The 20,596-nt window shown below is 47.0% G+C and overlaps 1 protein-coding gene across 1 annotated transcript in view; it reads left to right on the forward strand.

Annotated features, from left to right (window-relative positions):
• slc6a20 (solute carrier family 6 member 20) overlaps nt 1–20,596 on the forward strand; it is a gene marked incomplete at both ends in the record, with an annotated part of 112,033 nt that overhangs the window by 51,141 nt on the left and 40,296 nt on the right. Inside the window, one exon of the mRNA XM_084308320.1 lies at nt 10,754–10,995. Coding sequence (XP_084164446.1) covers nt 10,754–10,995 — 242 coding nt within the window. The remainder of the gene's footprint in view (nt 1–10,753; nt 10,996–20,596) is intronic.

The following is a 20,596-nucleotide window of genomic DNA, read 5'->3' on the forward strand; positions in this document are numbered from 1 at the left end:
ATGTGTCTCGTATGCTACTGAAAAGCATTCGCGTACTACTGAGATCTGTCATGTATTCTATTGAAAAGCTGTCACGTATGCTACTGAAAAGTTTGTACGTATACTACTGAGATCTGTCACGTATGCTACTGAAAAATAATTATGCAAATGTATGCACATTTTTTCAGTAGCATACGTGACATCTTTTCAGTAGCATACGTGACAGATCTCAGTAGTATACGTAAGAACGTAAAAAATAATTTTTTAATTCATATTCATTCATTCATTCATTCATATTAACTTTTATGTTTGTGTGTCATCATCAAATTTGCTGACGACACAGTAGTGGTGGGCCTGATCTCTGCAAACGACGAGAGGGCCTACCTGGAGGAGGTCAAGGTCCTGGCGGGATGGTGCCAGGAGAACAGCCTCTCCCTGAACGTCAGCAAAACAAAGGAGATGATTGTGGACTTTAGGAGGTCGGGGGTCAGGGACTACAGCCCCCTCAGCATCAACGGGGCACCGGTTGAGAGAGTGAACAGTTTTAAGTACCTCGGAGTCCACATATCCGAGGGCTTGACATGGACCACACACATTGACAGTGTTGTGAAGAAGGCACAGCAACGCCTCTACTTCCTCAGGCGCCTAAGGAAGTTCCAAGTCAGTCATAAGATCCTTAAGAACTTCTACTCATGTACAATAGAGAGGATCCTGACTGGCAATATCACCTCCTGGTTTGGGAATAGCACCGCACAAGACCGTAGCAGACTACAGAGAGTGGCCCGTTCAGCCGAGCGCACAATTGGAGGGGGGCTTCCCACTCTCCAGAACATTTACAACAAGCGGTGCATGGGTAAGGCTAAGAGAATTATCAAAGACTCCAGCCACCCAAACAACTGCCTCTTTGAACTGCTGCGGTCAGGCAAGCGATACCGGAGTCTCATGGCAAGCACAGAAAGACTCAGAAGAAGCTTCTATCCCCAGGCCATCAGGTTGCTCAACGAACAATAACACTATTGTTGTGAAGGATCAGATTAAACCGAATATGTATATTTATTTATATATATATATTTAATTGTATTTGTATATCGTTTGATATCCCCTGTATATTCCTTGTACAATATGCATTGAATATCCCCGTTTCTACTAAACAGCCCATAATAGTTTCATTCTACCATTGGACTAGAACCTGGCGCCAGGTTGCCATACCCCTAGGTTCAAGTTCAATCGTGCCGCCTAACATGTCGAGGCAGCCCCCGGTTCCGCGCAGTAATATGCCGGGCGAAATACGTGTGGTACTATTTGTTCATAGCGCATATATATATGACGCTCGTAAAGTAGAACTTTCTTTTAGTCCAGTTCTTTACCCTCCAACAGAGTGACAGACGCAAAAGCCTCCCCACGAAGCACGTGCGGTGTAGTAGGGCCTACTTGGCCCAGAATAGGCATTGAGATATCGTGTAGATTAATAGTTGAATGGTCATAGTTTGGCACCATACCGTCGAGTTGGACGTATTCTATTAAGCTAATAATAGTCTATTTATGTATGGTGCATCGTTCGGTTCGAGTTCTACAGTTATCAGTACCCCCATCGTTCCTGACGTTATCTGGACGCTTATCCAGGCTGGTCAGACCCCTAGTGGTGATTGCATCCGAGGAGCTCCGGGTCAAGAGCGACTGGACCTGTATATTGGATTACTCTACCCGACGACGGCGAGCCTTCCACGGCTCGTGGATTATGCTTTATGTGCTTTGATTATTCCATGGATAAAGGCCAACACTGTCGAGTGTTGGAATTACCCCCCGGAGAGGACTACAGGTGAGGCGGCGCTCTACACGTGAGGTCGCACCACGTCTCTCCGTTGTGGACCGGCAGATACCGTTCCACAGAGGGTCCAGCTGTGTTCGTCTACGGCCCGAGGTTCTGTGGGCACTGGGTCTAAGACTTTGGATTCTCCCAAGACACCGTCGGCCAGATGGGATACCGCCAGCGACTTCTCTAACCCCCCCCTCCTACTGTCTTACAACCAGCGGGACCCCCCCCCCCCCTTAGTGTATCCAGCTATAATTATTTAAGTACTATCGCTATCGTTTCCTAAATATTCCAGGTTGTATACTTACTCCCTGCGCAACCAGAGATTGGACATTCAATGTTGATTTACCTACGAATACTCATTTGCCATAAAAGTGCATACTTAACATTTCAAATCATAAATGTAATTAAGTGAATATTGTGTACACCCTTTGCTGTATTAAATATTCGATTTGGTCCATTTGTGTTGGTTCGTTTCATCAGGTGGGAAAGTGTTCATCATACTTATATCTTGTACTGGGTGGCCAGAAGTTAAAGTACATGAGGTAGTGGTATTAAATATCATATCTAACAATACAGTCAGGGAATTGTACCCCTCAGCTACAATTGGTCCTTCGAGCCGGAGGGTAACTAGTGTAATATTAATATAGTGTTATTAATATCGAAATGGCCTATGATGAACACTCCACGAAACGATCCTCCTAACCTAGAACGCCCGCGGCGCAGACGACAGACACCTCAGTACTTAGAGGCTTACACTGTCAGTCAACTACCTAGCCTTCGACAAACGGTAAACGTAGTAAAAGTAGAAAGTAAAATTATGTCTGACCTTAACGACCAGGTTTCCCCGACCACAGATGCCCTAGTAGGTCCTAATGTAACTGACCAAGCCCACGGTGGAGACCAGGAGGGAATTGACATGCCTTTACCCCCCGCCACTACTAAAGAAGTAGTCCCCGACACGCCCCGGGAGGAAGACAACCCTACAGAGAGAGAACTCTGCACGGAAGAAGAAGAGGAGAGCGCCGAGGAACTAGAGCTCCAGGACTCCCCAACGAGTACCCCCAGGAGCGGTTCACGCAGGAGCGGCTCACCTCCACTACCGCCTTCCCCCAGCGAAGCGGAGAGGATACTACAGCAGGCGTTCCTCATCAGCCTGACAGCCTCTACCGAACGCGATCGGCTCCAAGCACAGACGCTTAGCGAGCGCGAACGTCTCCAAGCCCAGGCGACCAGCGAGCGCGAACACCTCCAAGCACAGCAACGGAGCGAAGAACAGCGCACAAGTCTGGAGATGAGACGCTTCCAGATGGAAGAGAATATGGCAAGAGACCGCGCCGACGCCCAGCGCACCGCTGCCGGTGCCCAAAGAGACGCAGAGCGCGACAGACTACAAGCGCAACTGATAGAGCAGCTGATCAAAAGGACAACTCCCTCTCCCTCCGCCAGGGGCTCAAGGAACTCGTCGAGACAGCAGTCAAGAGCAGCGTCACCGCAACGAGCAAGCGACCCTGAACTTGACCAACAGACCGAGTCTAGACCCCCCGCAGACCCCCTTCCCATCCCGGTCCAAGCGAGACCCAGCTACAAGGAAGGAGCGGCCTACACTGCGGAGAAGCTAAATAAACGATTACAAGATCTGGAAGATTTGATAGAAGAAGAAGAGGGAGAAGAGGAGAACCAAGCCCGACGACAGCACAGTACTCCACCGGACCAGGAGGTCCCATACAGTCCAGGCTATACCCCCGCGGCGCTGCGCTACAGACCCCCGACTCTATTTACGGGTGAGCACGACGCACGACCAGCCCCGAGGAACAGTACCTGGACCAGCGGGCCATGGTACCCTGCCAGTACCGGCCCACAGCGAGGCGCAAGAGGGGACTCGCCCAGGAGGTCTCTCCCCCAACGCTCGCCGATGTATTCGCCATCCACGGCGTCATACAACGCCACGCCATCAATCCCAGACTTCGCCTATGAGAGTCGAGCACAGTACACGGAGCTCCGGATGTGCTTAGAGACAATGCTGGCGGATGTCATTGATGAACGCCACAAGTATGCAATATTATTGAAGCACCTGAAAGTACAGCGAGCACACAATATAGCGCTAGCCTATGCTACCTCCTCGACCCCATATACAGCGGCCCTCGCAGCGCTGGATCAAAGATATGGACGTATATGGGATTACGTAATCCAGGAGATAAGGCATATTGACCGCCTACCCCCAGCCACAGACAATCGCTCACTAGATGACCTGTCAATCAAAGTGCAGTCCCTGGTGGGGATGCTGGGAGCTCAACGGGAGAAGGGCAGGCATGAGCTGTACGCCAACTCTAACGTTGAGAGGATTTTGGAGAAGCTGCCACCCGCAAGACAGGAGCGCTTTCGGCGGCAGAGGGACTACCGAGATCCCGACGGCCCCGAGCCATCCCTCCTTGATCTGGCCGACTTCCTGGCGAGAGAGGTCAGCAGCTTACGACTGGACACCTTCGGGCGGAGCACGCCAAGCTCCAGAGAGGGACCCAGGAGAATAAATGATGGAAGAAGATCGGTGACTGTCATGCACCAATCAGAGTCAGTACCGAGCAGTAAGAGTCACAGCACCCCCTCGAGGAAGGAGAAGTGGAAGATAGCGTGTCCCTACTGTGAGAAAGAACACTGGCTGTCACAATGTGACACATTCACAAAGATGAATGCAGAAGAAGTGAGCCAATGGATAAAGTCCAACCGGCGCTGTTATCGATGTGCGCGGCCCCACATGGCAGCCGAATGCCGCCTAAAGAAAAGGTGCAGCCGGTGCAATGGAGCCCATCTAGATATACTACACGATAGTAACGGAAGACGGCCTACACCTGCACCACGGAGCGGCACCAAGGCAAGTGTCATGTACATTGACCCCGCCAGCAGCAACGGAGCTCAAGTGCTCTTAAAGGTAGTCCATGTGACATTGAGCTACCAGGATAAAGTCATGGACACTTACGCCGTCCTTGATGACGGGTCAGAGAAGACCCTTCTGCTCGCCTCCGCTGCGACTCAACTGGGACTGCGGGGGAGCAAGAACGAAATGACGATTCGGACAATAAGAAGAGATTTAAAGACGATAAAAGGCGAGAATGTCTCCTTCACTATCGCAGCCAACGGGCAGCCAGAGCGACGGTACAAGATCACAAATGCTTTCACCAGCCAAGAAATAGGACTCTCGCAGTACACCTACCCTGTCACCAAGTTGATGGATAAATATGTGCACCTGCGCCAATTACCTATCCCGCTCATAAACGGCGCTACCCCGACCCTGTTGATAGGCTCCGACCATGCAGAACTCATAGTCCCGATTGACCGGGTCCATACAGGTCCCCGGGGCTGTCCTGCAGCAGTCGAGACCCGCCTAGGATGGACATTGCAAAGCCCCCTCGCTAAATCTCTCAACCGAACAGCAGCCACCAGCTGCCTCCACTCCAGAGTGGAAGAAGGAGACACCACACTCCTGCAGCCTGTCGAGAAGAAAATAGACTGGCGACGCCGTGCGCTGCTCCGCGCCTCCCTGATCAAAGACGGCTTTGATCTCCGGCAGCAGGCCAGCAGCGACCCCCCAGTATTATTTGCACTACAGAAACACGTCACAGAGGACCCAGCAGCAGATGAAGAGGTCCAACACAGTGTGAAGAACAGTTTCTACGTAGACAACTGTCTACAAAGCGTCTCGACTCAAGAAGAAGCCGAGGCTCTCCTAATCAAGTTACGCGCCTCCCTAATCAAAGGAGGCTTTGATCTCAGGCAGTGGGCCAGCAGTGACCCGCACGTATTGCGCAGCCTCTCCTCCGCAGACAAGGCTGCCAGCAGCGAGACCTGGATGGCGACAATCCCAGGAGAAGCCCAAGAAATGACACTAGGATTAGTCTGGCGCTTCAAAACAGACTCGCTCCACTATAGACACAAACCCTTGGCTCCAGAGCAAGGAAGGTCGGCGGCGATACCGACCACCAGACGGAGTGTGTACAGAACACTCGCCAGACAATATGACCCGCTGGGATGTATTCTACCTTACACCACCAGGGCAAAGATGATTGTACGAGCACTATGGGACAAGGACCAGGGCTGGGACGACCCAATACCCGCACACCTTGCCTCAACATGGAGAGAGTGGGAGACGGAACTCCGCTCACTCCCAGGTGTCAACATACGCCGCAGCTACTTCCCATCCACAGTGAGGCCAGAGACATGCGAGATTGAGCTACACGTCTTCAGCGATGCCTCCGAAGTAGCCTACGGATCGGTTGCTTATTTGCGTGCACAAGAGATGGGAGGAGAGATACACACTGCTTTCATACTGGCCCCACGTAAGCAACAATCTATCCCACGTCTAGAGCTCTGCGCAGCCCTCGCAGGAGCGCATCTAGCCACGTTAATCCAACGTGAACTCACCATTCCGGTGCATAGAACAATCTTGTGGTCAGATTCCACGACAGTACTCACATGGATTAAGTCTGATTCATGCAGATACAAAGTCTTCGTGGGAGTCAGAGTCACCGAGATTCAGGAACTAACAGAAGAAGCAAGCTGGAGATATGTGGATACCAAACACAACCCAGCTGACGTCATCACCCGGGGAACGTCCCTGGATGACCTAACCCGTCACAACATCTACAGTGACGGACCAGCATTCCTCCAGCTCCCGGAAGGAGATTGGCCTACGCCCACCCCGAGGGAAGCAAGTAGAGAGGAGGCTGAGAACAAGAAGCCTATGTTCTGTGGACTGAGCACTGTCGCCTCCACAGACCCGAACATAGATGACTGCATTACCCTAGAGAGTGCGCAACAAAGGACATTCCTGCGGCACCACCCAGAGATTCAGTCCACCACTGACATGTCAGCAGCTGACTACGAAGAAGCAGAACTTCTTCTACTACAACGAGCCCAGAGAGACTCGTTCCCCGATGAGCTAGACTGTCTACAGGGAGGAAACCCCGTCCCATCAGACAGCAGACTGATTCACCTGGCACCAGAGAGTGACGCACATAATCTCATCAGAGTGGGTGGTCGCCTGCGGAGAGCCCCCGATCTACCAGATGACATTAAGCACCCGATCGTCTTGAACAGCCGACACAAGGTCACAGAGCTGATCATAAAGAAATACGACGAGGATGTGCACCACGCCGGAGCAGAGAGAGTCTTCGCGGAGATCAGACGTCGTTATTGGATATTACAAGGGAGAGAAGCAGTACGGCGCTTCCAGCGAACCTGTCTAGACTGCCGTAAGTGGCGCGCGCAGCCCAGCATACCACGGATGGCTGACCTACCCCCCTGTCGCCTCCGAATCGGCGACAAGCCATTCCACTCCACAGGCATGGACTGTTTTGGCCCGTTGTATATAAAAAGAGGAAGAGGCACCGAGAAGCGGTGGGGTATTGTATTCAAATGCATGACCACCAGAGCGATACATATCGAGCTCCTTCCGACCATGAGCACAGACTCATTCCTTATGGCCTTCCGGAGATTCATATCACGGAAAGGACAACCGTCTACATTGTTGTCTGATCACGGGACCAACTTCAAAGGCGGAGAAAGAGAGCTGAGAGAGAGCTTCCAAGCTATGGGCCCAGAACTTAAGACCCACCTCGCTCCAGCCCAGTTTGACTTCCAGTTTAATCCCCCGAACGCACCCCACTTCGGTGGAACCTGGGAACGAGAAGTACGTTCTATAAAGACAGCCCTGTATGCCGTACTCGGAGCCCAGACTGTGGCAGAGGAAGTCCTAATGACAGTCCTCACGGAGATCGAGGGAGTATTGAACTCCAAACCCCTCGGTTACGTCTCCAGTGATGTAGCAGATGTCGACCCAGTCACCCCCAACACACTCCTAATGGGGCGGCTGGACCCCGCGCTACCCCAGACAATGTACAGGCCCGAAGAAGCGAACGGCCGAAGAATGTGGAGGTACAGCCAAGTACTAGCAGACAAGTTTTGGAGCAGCTTCCTACTTCACTACCTACCGTCTCTACAGACCCGCCAGAAGTGGGTAAAAGAGAGAGACAATTTGACAGAAGGAACAGTCGTCATGATAGTTGACCAGTCACTCCCCAGAGCTATGTGGCCGGCTGGCCGCGTAAGCAAAGTGATCACCGGTGCCGATGGCAAGGTCCGAGCAGCTGAAGTACTCGTCCAAGGGCGCACCTACACACGGCCCGTGGCGAGGCTCATAGAACTGCCCCGACTCCCAGATACTATCGATGATGACCATGACCCTATGACTTTGTGAGTTGACTGACCTTACAGCGGACCTTGAGTGGAAGACAGTGCGGTTAATCTGTCTCTGCTTAGCTAATTAGGTGGGACTAATTAGGGGGCGGCTGTTGTGAAGGATCAGATTAAACCGAATATGTATATTTATTTATATATATATATTTAATTGTATTTGTATATCGTTTGATATCCCCTGTATATTCCTTGTACAATATGCATTGAATATCCCCGTTTCTACTAAACAGCCCATAATAGTTTCATTCTACCATTGGACTAGAACCTGGCGCCAGGTTGCCATACCCCTAGGTTCAAGTTCAATCGTGCCGCCTAACATGTCGAGGCAGCCCCCGGTTCCGCGCAGTAATATGCCGGGCGAAATACGTGTGGTACTATTTGTTCATAGCGCATATATATATGACGCTCGTAAAGTAGAACTTTCTTTTAGTCCAGTTCTTTACCCTCCAACAGAGTGACAGACGCAAAAGCCTCCCCACGAAGCACGTGCGGTGTAGTAGGGCCTACTTGGCCCAGAATAGGCATTGAGATATCGTGTAGATTAATAGTTGAATGGTCATAGTTTGGCACCATACCGTCGAGTTGGACGTATTCTATTAAGCTAATAATAGTCTATTTATGTATGGTGCATCGTTCGGTTCGAGTTCTACAGTTATCAGTACCCCCATCGTTCCTGACGTTATCTGGACGCTTATCCAGGCTGGTCAGACCCCTAGTGGTGATTGCATCCGAGGAGCTCCGGGTCAAGAGCGACTGGACCTGTATATTGGATTACTCTACCCGACGACGGCGAGCCTTCCACGGCTCGTGGATTATGCTTTATGTGCTTTGATTATTCCATGGATAAAGGCCAACACTGTCGAGTGTTGGAATTACCCCCCGGAGAGGACTACAGGTGAGGCGGCGCTCTACACGTGAGGTCGCACCACGTCTCTCCGTTGTGGACCGGCAGATACCGTTCCACAGAGGGTCCAGCTGTGTTCGTCTACGGCCCGAGGTTCTGTGGGCACTGGGTCTAAGACTTTGGATTCTCCCAAGACACCGTCGGCCAGATGGGATACCGCCAGCGACTTCTCTAACCCCCCCCTCCTACTGTCTTACAACCAGCGGGACCCCCCCCCCCCTTAGTGTATCCAGCTATAATTATTTAAGTACTATCGCTATCGTTTCCTAAATATTCCAGGTTGTATACTTACTCCCTGCGCAACCAGAGATTGGACATTCAATGTTGATTTACCTACGAATACTCATTTGCCATAAAAGTGCATACTTAACATTTCAAATCATAAATGTAATTAAGTGAATATTGTGTACACCCTTTGCTGTATTAAATATTCGATTTGGTCCATTTGTGTTGGTTCGTTTCATCAGGTGGGAAAGTGTTCATCATACTTATATCTTGTACTGGGTGGCCAGAAGTTAAAGTACATGAGGTAGTGGTATTAAATATCATATCTAACAATACAGTCAGGGAATTGTACCCCTCAGCTACAACTATGCAACAACCATCAAATGCACTCACAGCACACACATCCACACGCACACACTCACTTTAAACCAGTGTTTCTCAAAGTGGGGGGCGCGCCCCCCAAGGGGGGCGCAGAGGCATGACAGGGGGGGCCTTGAGATTTATAAAAAAATAAATAAAAAAATGTATTACAGAAAATTATCACTAAAGTGCTATCTGTTGCAGCTGCACTGTTCTCCATGAAAATACCATTTCTCAAAATCTGAAAATCATTATTTAATAAAACACAGAAAAGGATCACCAAGTTACTCTGGATAAAAAAAACTTTACAGACAACATTGAGACAAAGCTTCCTGACACATCTCCATCCAAACTCTTGGAAGAACTCTTTGAAATCTCATCTGATACCACCTAGAGAGCTAGTTTCAGAGTGTGGTGCTGAGTACCAAGTATCTCATCTCATGGCCCACCAAGTATCTCATGATGCAGCAGTTAAGGTGTTGATACCATTCAGCACCACATATCTGTGTGAAGCTGGCTTTTCATCCATGACAGCTCTGAAAACAAAATATAGGGCCAATTTGAAAGGTCACGATATTGGTGTTATTTCAAAAAATATAAACATGGCCCATTTCATGACTATTTTGTTGGGGCGAGGGGCGGGGGGGGGGGGGGGGGGGGGGGGGGGGGGGGGGGGGGGGGGGGTGGGGGGGGGGGGGCAAAATATTTTGGTCCGCCAAAGGGGGGCCTGACAGAAAAAGTTTGAGAAGCACTGCTTTAAACAAACAACTCACTGCAGCACCCACTCTACACACTTTAGAACACCTAAACACACTTTATATTTATTGGCACTTTATGAATTCGCACTACAACCCATACCTCAGTACACCTTACTGTAAATTGTACCTAAATTGTACCTCATCCCATTTCTGCTTTGCACTATATAGTAGATTGTATATTAGTATATTGTGTTAGTATATTGTATAGTATATTGTATGGTAACTCAGTTACTTCTACTCTGCATTGAACATTGTACATATGTACATACTGAACACTTGTGTCTACGTACGTGACTTCTATTTTTTACTTGCTATACTTATTTTATTTTATACTTATCTTTTTTGTCTAGCACAGTCTCAGGAGCGTAACAGAAAGAAGCATTTTGTATAAAAGTATTCTGTACTTCTGTATGACAACTAATAAAGAAACTTGAACTTGAACGTGTGTGTGTGTGTCTCCAGATGGAGGAGCTCATGAAACCCACCACGTGGGTGAACGCGGCCACGCAGATCTTCTTCTCGCTGGGCCTGGGCTTCGGCTCGCTCATTGCCTTCGCCAGCTACAACCAGTACCACAACAACTTTGAGCGGCAGGCGGTGGTGGTCTCGCTCATCAACAGCGGCACCTCCATCTTCGCCAGCATTGTGACCTTCGCCATCTACGGCTTCAAGGCCACCTTCAACTACGAGAGCTGCCTGGAGAGGTAGGTGTGTGTGTGTGTGTGGTTAGGGCTGAGCCCCAAACGTTCTGACCTTCGTTCGTTACGTCGGCATTCGAATTCTAAATCAGCATTTGAATTTTTTTTATTTTTAATAAATGTATTTTTATGTTTATATTTTTTTTATACCTTTTTTTGTATGCGTCTATTCATTCTGTTTAAACCAATTGGGTTTTTCTTCACAGTTGCAGATAAAGATTAGGCTACACGGGACTGTGCTGTCCTCATGCTCTTACACCCCTTCCTGACAGGGAGCGACGCGAGCGAGCGTGATTGCGAAAATGATTAAAATGTATTCGTTTCAATCAGACTATCCTGACCTGCCGCGAGCGACAGCGAACTGAGCAGCGATGTCGTCCACCCCTCAGATATTCGCTCGCTGTGTCTCTAGTTGAGCGATTACGCGGCCGAGTCCCGCCCCTAAACACTTTTTATTGGTCAAGAATCGCAGCCCCCCCCCACGTGTGCTTCCAGGTAACACACACACACACAGACACACTCGGACACGCGCCGCCTCATATCAGGACAGTGTCGCGCGCGATTTCGTCTCTAGTTCGCTCGCTCGCTCCCTGTCAGGAACCGGTGTTAGACCTCAGTGCAGCTTTCGATACAATAGACCATGTTATCCTCATTGACCGTCTTCACCAGGCAGTTGGTGTCAGTGGCACAGCCCTATCATGGTTCACCTCCTACCTCAGTGATATAGAAGCTTCTCCGTTAACATCGGAAACTGCTCCTCCCCCTCTGCCTCTCTCTCTTGCGGGGTTCCACAAGGCTCCATCCTTGGCCCTATCCTATTCTCCCTATACATGCTGCCCTGGTCTGATAATTAAAAAACACAACATCTCTTTCCATTTTTATGCTGACGACACTCAGGTCTATCTCCCCATGAAACCCAACAATAAATTATAAACAATCTTGACAGTCTTCGTTCCTGCCTAGACGACATCAAATGCTGGATGGCACAACATTTTCTACAGCTCAATCAGTCAAAATGTGAAATCCTCCTTTTCGGCCCTCTAAACCAAACCAGAGTCATTGCCAGCAGCCTGGGTAACCTGTCTCCCCTAGTCAAGCCCTTTGTTAAAAACCTGGGCGTGCTCTTTGACCCCGAGTTTTCCTTCAATAGGCAGGTAAACTCGGTGGTGAAGGGGTGCTTTTTCCAGCTCCGGTCCATAGCCAAGATCAAGGCCATTCTCTCCCCCTCAGACCTGGAAAGAGTAATTCACGCCTTCATATCCTCACGCTTAGACTACTGTAACTCCCTGTACCTGGGGCTAAATAAATCCACCATAGCCCGTCTACAACTCCCCCAAAACGCTGCCGCTAGACTGCTCACAGGTACCCGGAAGAGAGCTCACATCACCCCTGTACTTGCCTCCCTCCACTGGCTCCCGGTGCGCTTTAGAATAGACTTCAAGGTCCTTTTATTGGTTTATAAAGCCCTAAATGGTAAGGCCCCTGCTTACCTAGCAGACCTCCTCACCCCCTATACCAACGCCAGGGCCCTCAGATCGGCTGATAAGGGTCTCCTAACCACCCGTAGGTCTAACTTCAAGTCTAGGGGGGGACGTGCTTTTGCGGTCGCAGCCCCTGACCTCTGGAACAGCATCCCCATGTCCATTAAATCTGCCCCCTCCATCGAGTCTTTTAAATCAAAACTCAAAACCCACCTATATCGCCTGGCCTTCCCTGACTCACTTTGACTCTTGCCGTACTTGTTGACGTGTTGTTCTGTTTTTCCTTTGTCTATCCGTTGTTTTTATTTTATTTTTCTGTTTATTTTATACTTTTCTTTGTACTTAGCTTAGCTATGTGAAGCACTTTGGTTGACAAGCGTCATGTTTAAACGTGCTATACAAATACATTTGATTGATTGATTGATTGATTGATTGATTGATTGATTGATTGATTGATTGATTGATTGATTGATACACTAATATTATAGTATTAAAAACTGATGAGTTATATTCATTAAAGAAAGTTGATTTAATAAAAAAAAATACTAATTTAATCAGATTAATCACTTTATTCAAATTGAGGATTTAGTTTGAGGATATTTATATAAAAATTAATATTTATTTAGAATAAAATAAAATAAATTTAATTCAAAACGAAGGTTTGAACGTCCATTCGAAAAACCCTGACGAAGTTCGAATCCCAAAAACAGGCTTCGGGGACAGCCTTAGTGTGTGTGTGTGTGTGTGTGTGTGTGTGTGTGTGTGTGTGTGTGTGTGTGTGTGTGTGTGTGTGTGTGTGTGTGTGTGTGTGTGTGTGTGTGTGTGTGTGTGTGTGTGTGTGTGTGTGTGTGTGTGTGTGTGTGTGTGTGTGTGTGTGTGTGTGTGTGTGTGTGTGTGTGTGTGTGTGCAGCAAGCAGTACCCTCCCTCAATGACCCTAGAAACCTTAAAATGAAAAGGGGAGAGCTGGGTAGGAAGGGGTTAACCATATATATACGTTACCCACACCAAAAGAGTTAATGCAGGGCACAGGAATGGACACGCACACAGAACCCCATTCAAGTCTTTAGGTTAATTGTACTGTTCAGTTACAATTATTTAATACTAGTGGCCAATTGGGCTGAAGTCCTACTATAGCCCCTGCTGTTCAACTCAATACCTCATAAACACGTATATTATGCACCCACCTCTGGGTTACTATCAGGGATAATATACTTCACGGTGTTTGACTCACCACCCACGTCTGGGTCCTCACCCTGTATAATACCTCAACAGGCTTTAATTATACGGTCAGAATAATACCTCAAAAGGCTTTAATTATAATGCACCAGGTCTGTAACTTCCCCCCTCAGGGAATGGTTAATTGAATGGGAAAATATTAATACACACACATTGTATCACGCTCAAAGAAAAGGAAATAAAACCAAAAGTGTGGGCCCACAATTACCAAAACAAAAGCCCTATGCTAATGCCGGCATGTAATGTAATGTTTGGGGTCTGCAGTTAGCAACGTTAACTTCACCCGCAGGCCGCTCCACACTGTGTAAGGTGCAATAGATCCTGGGCGCCGAAGCCCTAATGTTTACTCTACCAAAATGGCGGCCGCGCCGCTCCACCACCGTCCTGGTGGCAAGATGGCGTCGAACACTCGCGCCGCAGGTGCTAGCAGGCGGAGCTATAGCAGAGAGGCAGTGCTGGCTGAGCTGGTGCTGGGCGAACTCTGCTGGTGGTAAAGAACTCCCCGTGTCCTGCAGGCAGCCTGGAGCAGGTGTGCTGCTGCTCTCCGGTGCAGACAGCTGTTGACGCCCGGGCAGACTGCTTGGATGTCCCGTACGTCTCTGGCACGCAGACTATACCGTCACTGTAACTAGGTATAACACGAGCAATGCTACTGTGATCCTTAGCCGCACGCTACCTATACCGCTCACTGTAACTAGGTATAACTCGACTCTTAGTGCCTGACTCTGCACTTAATGTTCATAATATCATAACACTGGTACTGCTAGGATATCGTATCCACTAGCCAGTACTTCCTATCACCCGTCACTGTTCCACGGGGCACTCCGGCATAAAGTCAGCAACGGGGCTATCCAGAGCCCCCCCGTTAGACGTGACTTCTCGTTGTCAAGTTCACTGCCGAAGAGAACGACTTCCGTTGCACTCCTCCCTTTATCATCTCTCAGCTCTCTCCGCCACTCTCTGCCTGCTACTGCCCCCTGCTGGTCCCGCCTGCCAGTCACAAGGGGAGACGCACTGTAAAATATGAATCAATACTGTCATTTATGATCCGTATTCACATGCTCTTTGGACGGGACGTTTGTGTCATTGTTCGTGTGAATCAATGACACTAGTTAGAATGTCTTTGTGTACAAAAAGGGATATAAACACAGTCAGCAGTTCTGAATAATATACCATATTTTCCAGACTGCTACACATAGTAACGCGCCGCATTTTTTGGCAGTAACGGTAACGGCGTTATTAAGATTAGAAGAGTAATCCGTTACTCGTTACTGAAAAAACTAACGCCGTTAGTAACGCCATTATTTATAACGCCGTTATTACCATCACTGACTGTGTAGGTATGTTATATATGTACATGTATGTACTGTGTGTAGGTATGTTATATATGTACATGTATGTACTGTGTGTAGGTATGTTATATATGTATGTACTGTGTGTAGGTATGTTATATATGTATGTACTGTGTGTAGGTAAGTTATATATGTATGTACTGTGTGTAGGTATGTTATATATGTACATGTATGTACTGTGTGTATGTATGTTATATATAATATATATGTACTGTGTATGAATGTTATATATGTATGTATGTACTGTGTGTATGTATGTTATATGTATGTATATACTGTGTGTACGTATGTTATGTGTATGTATGTACAGTATGTATGTATGTATGTATGTATGTATGTATGTATGTATGTATGTATGTATGTATGTATGTATGTATGTATGTATGTATGTATGTATGCAGGGCCGCCTCAAGGGGTGTGCGAGCAGTGCGGTCGCACAGGGTCTCGCGGGGAGGGGGGCCTCGAAAAAAAAAGAAAAAAAAAAGCCTTTTTATTATTTATTTTTATTTTTATTTTGTATTTTTAAATTTTTTTAATAAAAATCTTTAAAAAATATAATGTTAACAATCACTTTCCATCACAGACCTAAAATCTAGTCTGACTTGTTCCGGGCTCTGCGGCTCTGCAGATATACTATTGGAGCTCTGCGGCTCTGCAGATACACTATTGGGAGCTCTGCGGCTCTGCAGATATACTATTCGTTTCAACGAGGGGAGGGGTTACATAACTTACAGGTACAGGGTCTGACTATTTGGCGCTATCCACGGGAGCGCTGTGCAGCATCGGAGCAGAAGAAATAACGCTGCGTGCCATAAGCTTATCAATACCAAGTATAGTGATTAGGTTATGCCAAGACGAAGAGGACGTTCGGCAGATGGACTGAAGATGAAAGTTGTTGCGTGTTAGAAGGTTCAGTCAGGCTAGCCATGTCGGCTTAGCTAAAGGCAGGGACAGCTAACTAGCGTCAGCTACGTTATCGAGTGCTAACGTGTGGCAGATAAACTAGGAACAGACTCCCAAGTTCATCCCAACGGGGGGGACAATATGGACTGGTGAACTTTGTCATCTCCACGGTTGTCTCCTTCCTCTTGGACGTTTGGTGAGTTTTTAATGCAATCTATTCTGTTCCCGCCGTGGATCTCTCTCTCTCTCTCTCTCTCTCTCTCTCTCTCTCTCTCTCTCTCTCTCTCTCTCTCTCTCTCTCTCTCTCTCTCTCTCTCTCTATCTCTCTCTCTCTCTCTTTTCTCTCTCTCTCTCTCTCTCTCTCTCTCTCTCTCTCTCTCTCTCTCTCTCTCTCTCTCTCTCTCTCTCACTCTGTCTCTCTTTCTCTCTCTCTCTTGTCTCTCTCTCTCTCTGTCTTTCTCTCGCGCTCTCTCTCTTGCTCTCTCTCTCTCTCTCTCGCTCTCTCTCTCTCTCTTGCTCTCTCTCTCGCTCTCTCTCTCTCGCGCTCTCTCTCGCGCTCTCTCTCTCACTCGGTGTGTTGCATCATGCAAGGGTCTGCTCACACTGTGCTCGTGCAGTTTGTGACGTGTGTACTAAGCTCAGTGATGTACCTGAACACGTTCAATGAACGATCGTTCGTGAACGCGTTCGTATTTTGGGCGAACGTGAACTGAACGGATGTTGTTTCCGCTAGATGAACGTAATTGAGAACACGTTCATTCTCAGCGCTGTATAACGGCGTTCAAAAGTGCGTTCATTCTCAGCACTATATTATAACGGCGTTCAAAGGTGTGCCAGATTTCATATGCCTTTCAGCCGAAAACCCAGTTAAAACACACCGTAAACAGGCTTTAATATAATGCGGAAAACCACCAAATCTGGCAACTTCTCTGGGCGGGGCTTCTGGGAGTCTGGTAGCTCCAGGGCCGCGGGAACTCAGTGAGCGGCGGGGGTGCTGAGATAAGTCAGTGATATAATAATAATAATAATAATAATAATAATAATAATAATAATAATAATAATAATAATAATAATAATAATAATAATAATAATAATAATAATAATAATCATAATTATTATTATTAGTATTATTATTATTATTATTATTGTTGTGAAGGATCAGATTAAACCGAATATGTATATTTATTTATATATATATATTTAATTGTATTTGTATATCGTTTGATATCCCCTGTATATTCCTTGTACAATATGCATTGAATATCCCCGTTTCTACTAAACAGCCCATAATAGTTTCATTCTACCATTGGACTAGAACCTGGCGCCAGGTTGCCATACCCCTAGGTTCAAGTTCAATCGTGCCGCCTAACATGTCGAGGCAGCCCCCGGTTCCGCGCAGTAATATGCCGGGCGAAATACGTGTGGTACTATTTGTTCATAGCGCATATATATATGACGCTCGTAAAGTAGAACTTTCTTTTAGTCCAGTTCTTTACCCTCCAACAGAGTGACAGACGCAAAAGCCTCCCCACGAAGCACGTGCGGTGTAGTAGGGCCTACTTGGCCCAGAATAGGCATTGAGATATCGTGTAGATTAATAGTTGAATGGTCATAGTTTGGCACCATACCGTCGAGTTGGTGGACGTATTCTATTAAGCTAATAATAGTCTATTTATGTATGGTGCATCGTTCGGTTCGAGTTCTACAGTTATCAGTACCCCCATCGTTCCTGACGTTATCTGGACGCTTATCCAGGCTGGTCAGACCCCTAGTGGTGATTGCATCCGAGGAGCTCCGGGTCAAGAGCGACTGGACCTGTATATTGGATTACTCTACCCGACGACGGCGAGCCTTCCACGGCTCTTGGATTATGCTTTATGTGCTTTGATTATTCCATGGATAAAGGCCAACACTGTCGAGTGTTGGAATTACCCCCCGGAGAGGACTACAGGTGAGGCGGCGCTCTACACGTGAGGTCGCACCACGTCTCTCCGTTGTGGACCGGCAGATACCGTTCCACAGAGGGTCCAGCTGTGTTCGTCTACGGCCCGAGGTTCTGTGGGCACTGGGTCTAAGACTTTGGATTCTCCCAAGACACCGTCGGCCAGATGGGATACCGCCAGCGACTTCTCTAACCCCCCCCTCCTACTGTCTTACAACCAGCGGGACCCCCCCCCCCCCCCCCTTAGTGTATCCAGCTATAATTATCTAAGTACTATCGCTATCGTTTCCTAAATATTCCAGGTTGTATACTTACTCCCTGCGCAACCAGAGATTGGACATTCAATGTTGATTTACCTACGAATACTCATTTGCCATAAAAGTGCATACTTAACATTTCAAATCATAAATGTAATTAAGTGAATATTGTGTACACCCTTTGCTGTATTAAATATTCGATTTGGTCCATTTGTGTTGGTTCGTTTCATCAGGTGGGAAAGTGTTCATCATACTTATATCTTGTACTGGGTGGCCAGAAGTTAAAGTACATGAGGTAGTGGTATTAAATATCATATCTAACAATACAGTCAGGGAATTGTACCCCTCAGCTACAATTATTATTATTATTATTATTATTATTATTATTATTATTATTATTATTATTATTATTATTATTAATAATAATAATAATAATAATAATAATAATAATAATAATAATAATAATAATAATAATAATAATAATAATAATAATAATAATAATAATAATAATAATAATAATAATTGTTACAAAAGGTCAGATTAAACCGAATATATATATTTATTACTTGAGCTATATTGTATAATATTTGTATATCGTCTGATATCCCTTGTATATTCTTTGTACATATACACGGAATATCCCTTTACCTAGGTACAGGCCAGACCATAATATTCGTTCTCCTATTGGACAGCGACCCCTAGGCGCCAACGGCCATACCCCCAATGGCAAGTTCAAAGCTACCGCTAAGACATGTCTCAACATGTCCAGGTTTGCGCAGTAATACGAGACAGAACTGAGGTTGGCACTAGATTATTCACCTTACGTATAAATACGTCGCAGGTGGATACAGCAGCACTTAGCCTAAAAGTGAGTTGACCCAAAACGTTGAAGCCTTCACCACGATACAACGTGCCGTGAAGTGGGCCCCTTTTGCCCCTAAATAGAGCCTTGAGAACCGCGTGCGAATTGATAGCTAAAGTGTCAGAGTTTAACGCTGTATCGTCGAGTTCGACTTATTCTATTGTAAAGTAATAGTCTATTATTTATAGTGTATCGTGCGGCTACCGTTCTACAGTGACCAGCATTACCACCGGTTCGTCGTACCGAGCTAGTGCACTTATCCAGGCTAGGCGGCCTAAACTCGTGCCGCCATCCGAGGAGTCCTAGACGAGAACCGTTGGATATGTACACCGGAGAACCTACACCGGCGAATGCAGAGCCTTTTCCGGCTGGATTATATTGCTTTGGTACTGTGGCTGCTGGAGCAGAGAACCGTCTACCCCACTGCTGTGTGGGATCTACCCTGTGAGGAGCACCGTCGAGCCCGCCTCTAGGACCCACAGAGGCTGGCTAGCTTTCATCCATGCTGTCTTGCATACCGGAGTATAGCTGTTGCTTTGTCTACGGACCAAAGGATTATTGCACTGTCTCCTGTATCTGGAGTCTCTTTATTCCTCGTTGATCCAGACTTTGCTCCCGACCATTCCTCTCCCCTGCTGGCTTACAACCGGAGGGAACCCCCTTAGTATCTCCAGCTGACTACGAGTGTGCCTTATGTAATTCTTATGCTACAGGTGGTGTCAATTATACCCATCTTAATATGCTCATGGGCTTACGCTCTTGACCTACTTAAGTGTTCTTCGCCATATAAGCGCAATTCATAATTCTCAATATTGTAACCTATTGTTGCTGCTCTAATAATAAATACTTCTAAATATAACTTTCTTTGTTAAGCCGTATTCTTGTGTGGGTGTTCACCAGATATACCGTGTACTGTATGGCCAGTAATTAAAGTACATAACTAAGTAGTGGTTTAATGATACCATACTCTCAATACAGTCAGGGAATTGTACCCCTCAGTTACAATTGGTCCTTCGAGCCGGAGAATATCAGTGTAATATCTAAATATAATATTGATATTAACCATGGCCAGCGGTGAACACTCCACAAACGGCTCTCCTAAGCTAGAACGCCCGCAGCGCAGACGTCAGCCACCTCCTTACCTAGAGGACTACGCTGCCAGTCTAATACCTAGTGTAGTATATTCCTATATGAATATCCATTAATTACAGCACAGTAGTGAGGTTGCTAACTAGAGGAAGGGAAAGATCACAGTGTGATAGAAAACATGGTCCTCATCTGAGCTCCCAAATTTAGCCAGTAGAGAATAAGTGTGTACAGCCAGACAACCAGCAGCTATGGTCCAATATTCATTTAATTGCAGCGTGGGCCGAGTGGAATAATGCATTGGTTACACACAGGACACTTCAAGCACAATACATGAGTTGTACAAAAGGATTTGATGAGGTTAAATCACAATAGCCCTCGTTGGCTTTTTACATCAAAGACAATAATGTACATTTAGTCATGTTATGTTAATGAAATAAGAATGTACTAAGCCATACATATGGGCACAACCCAGTCCTAAGGTAGG

This window comes from Notolepis coatsorum (genome assembly GCF_963971535.1).
Source record: "Notolepis coatsorum genome assembly, chromosome: 2".
Taxonomy (NCBI): Eukaryota; Metazoa; Chordata; class Actinopteri; order Aulopiformes; family Paralepididae; genus Notolepis; species Notolepis coatsorum.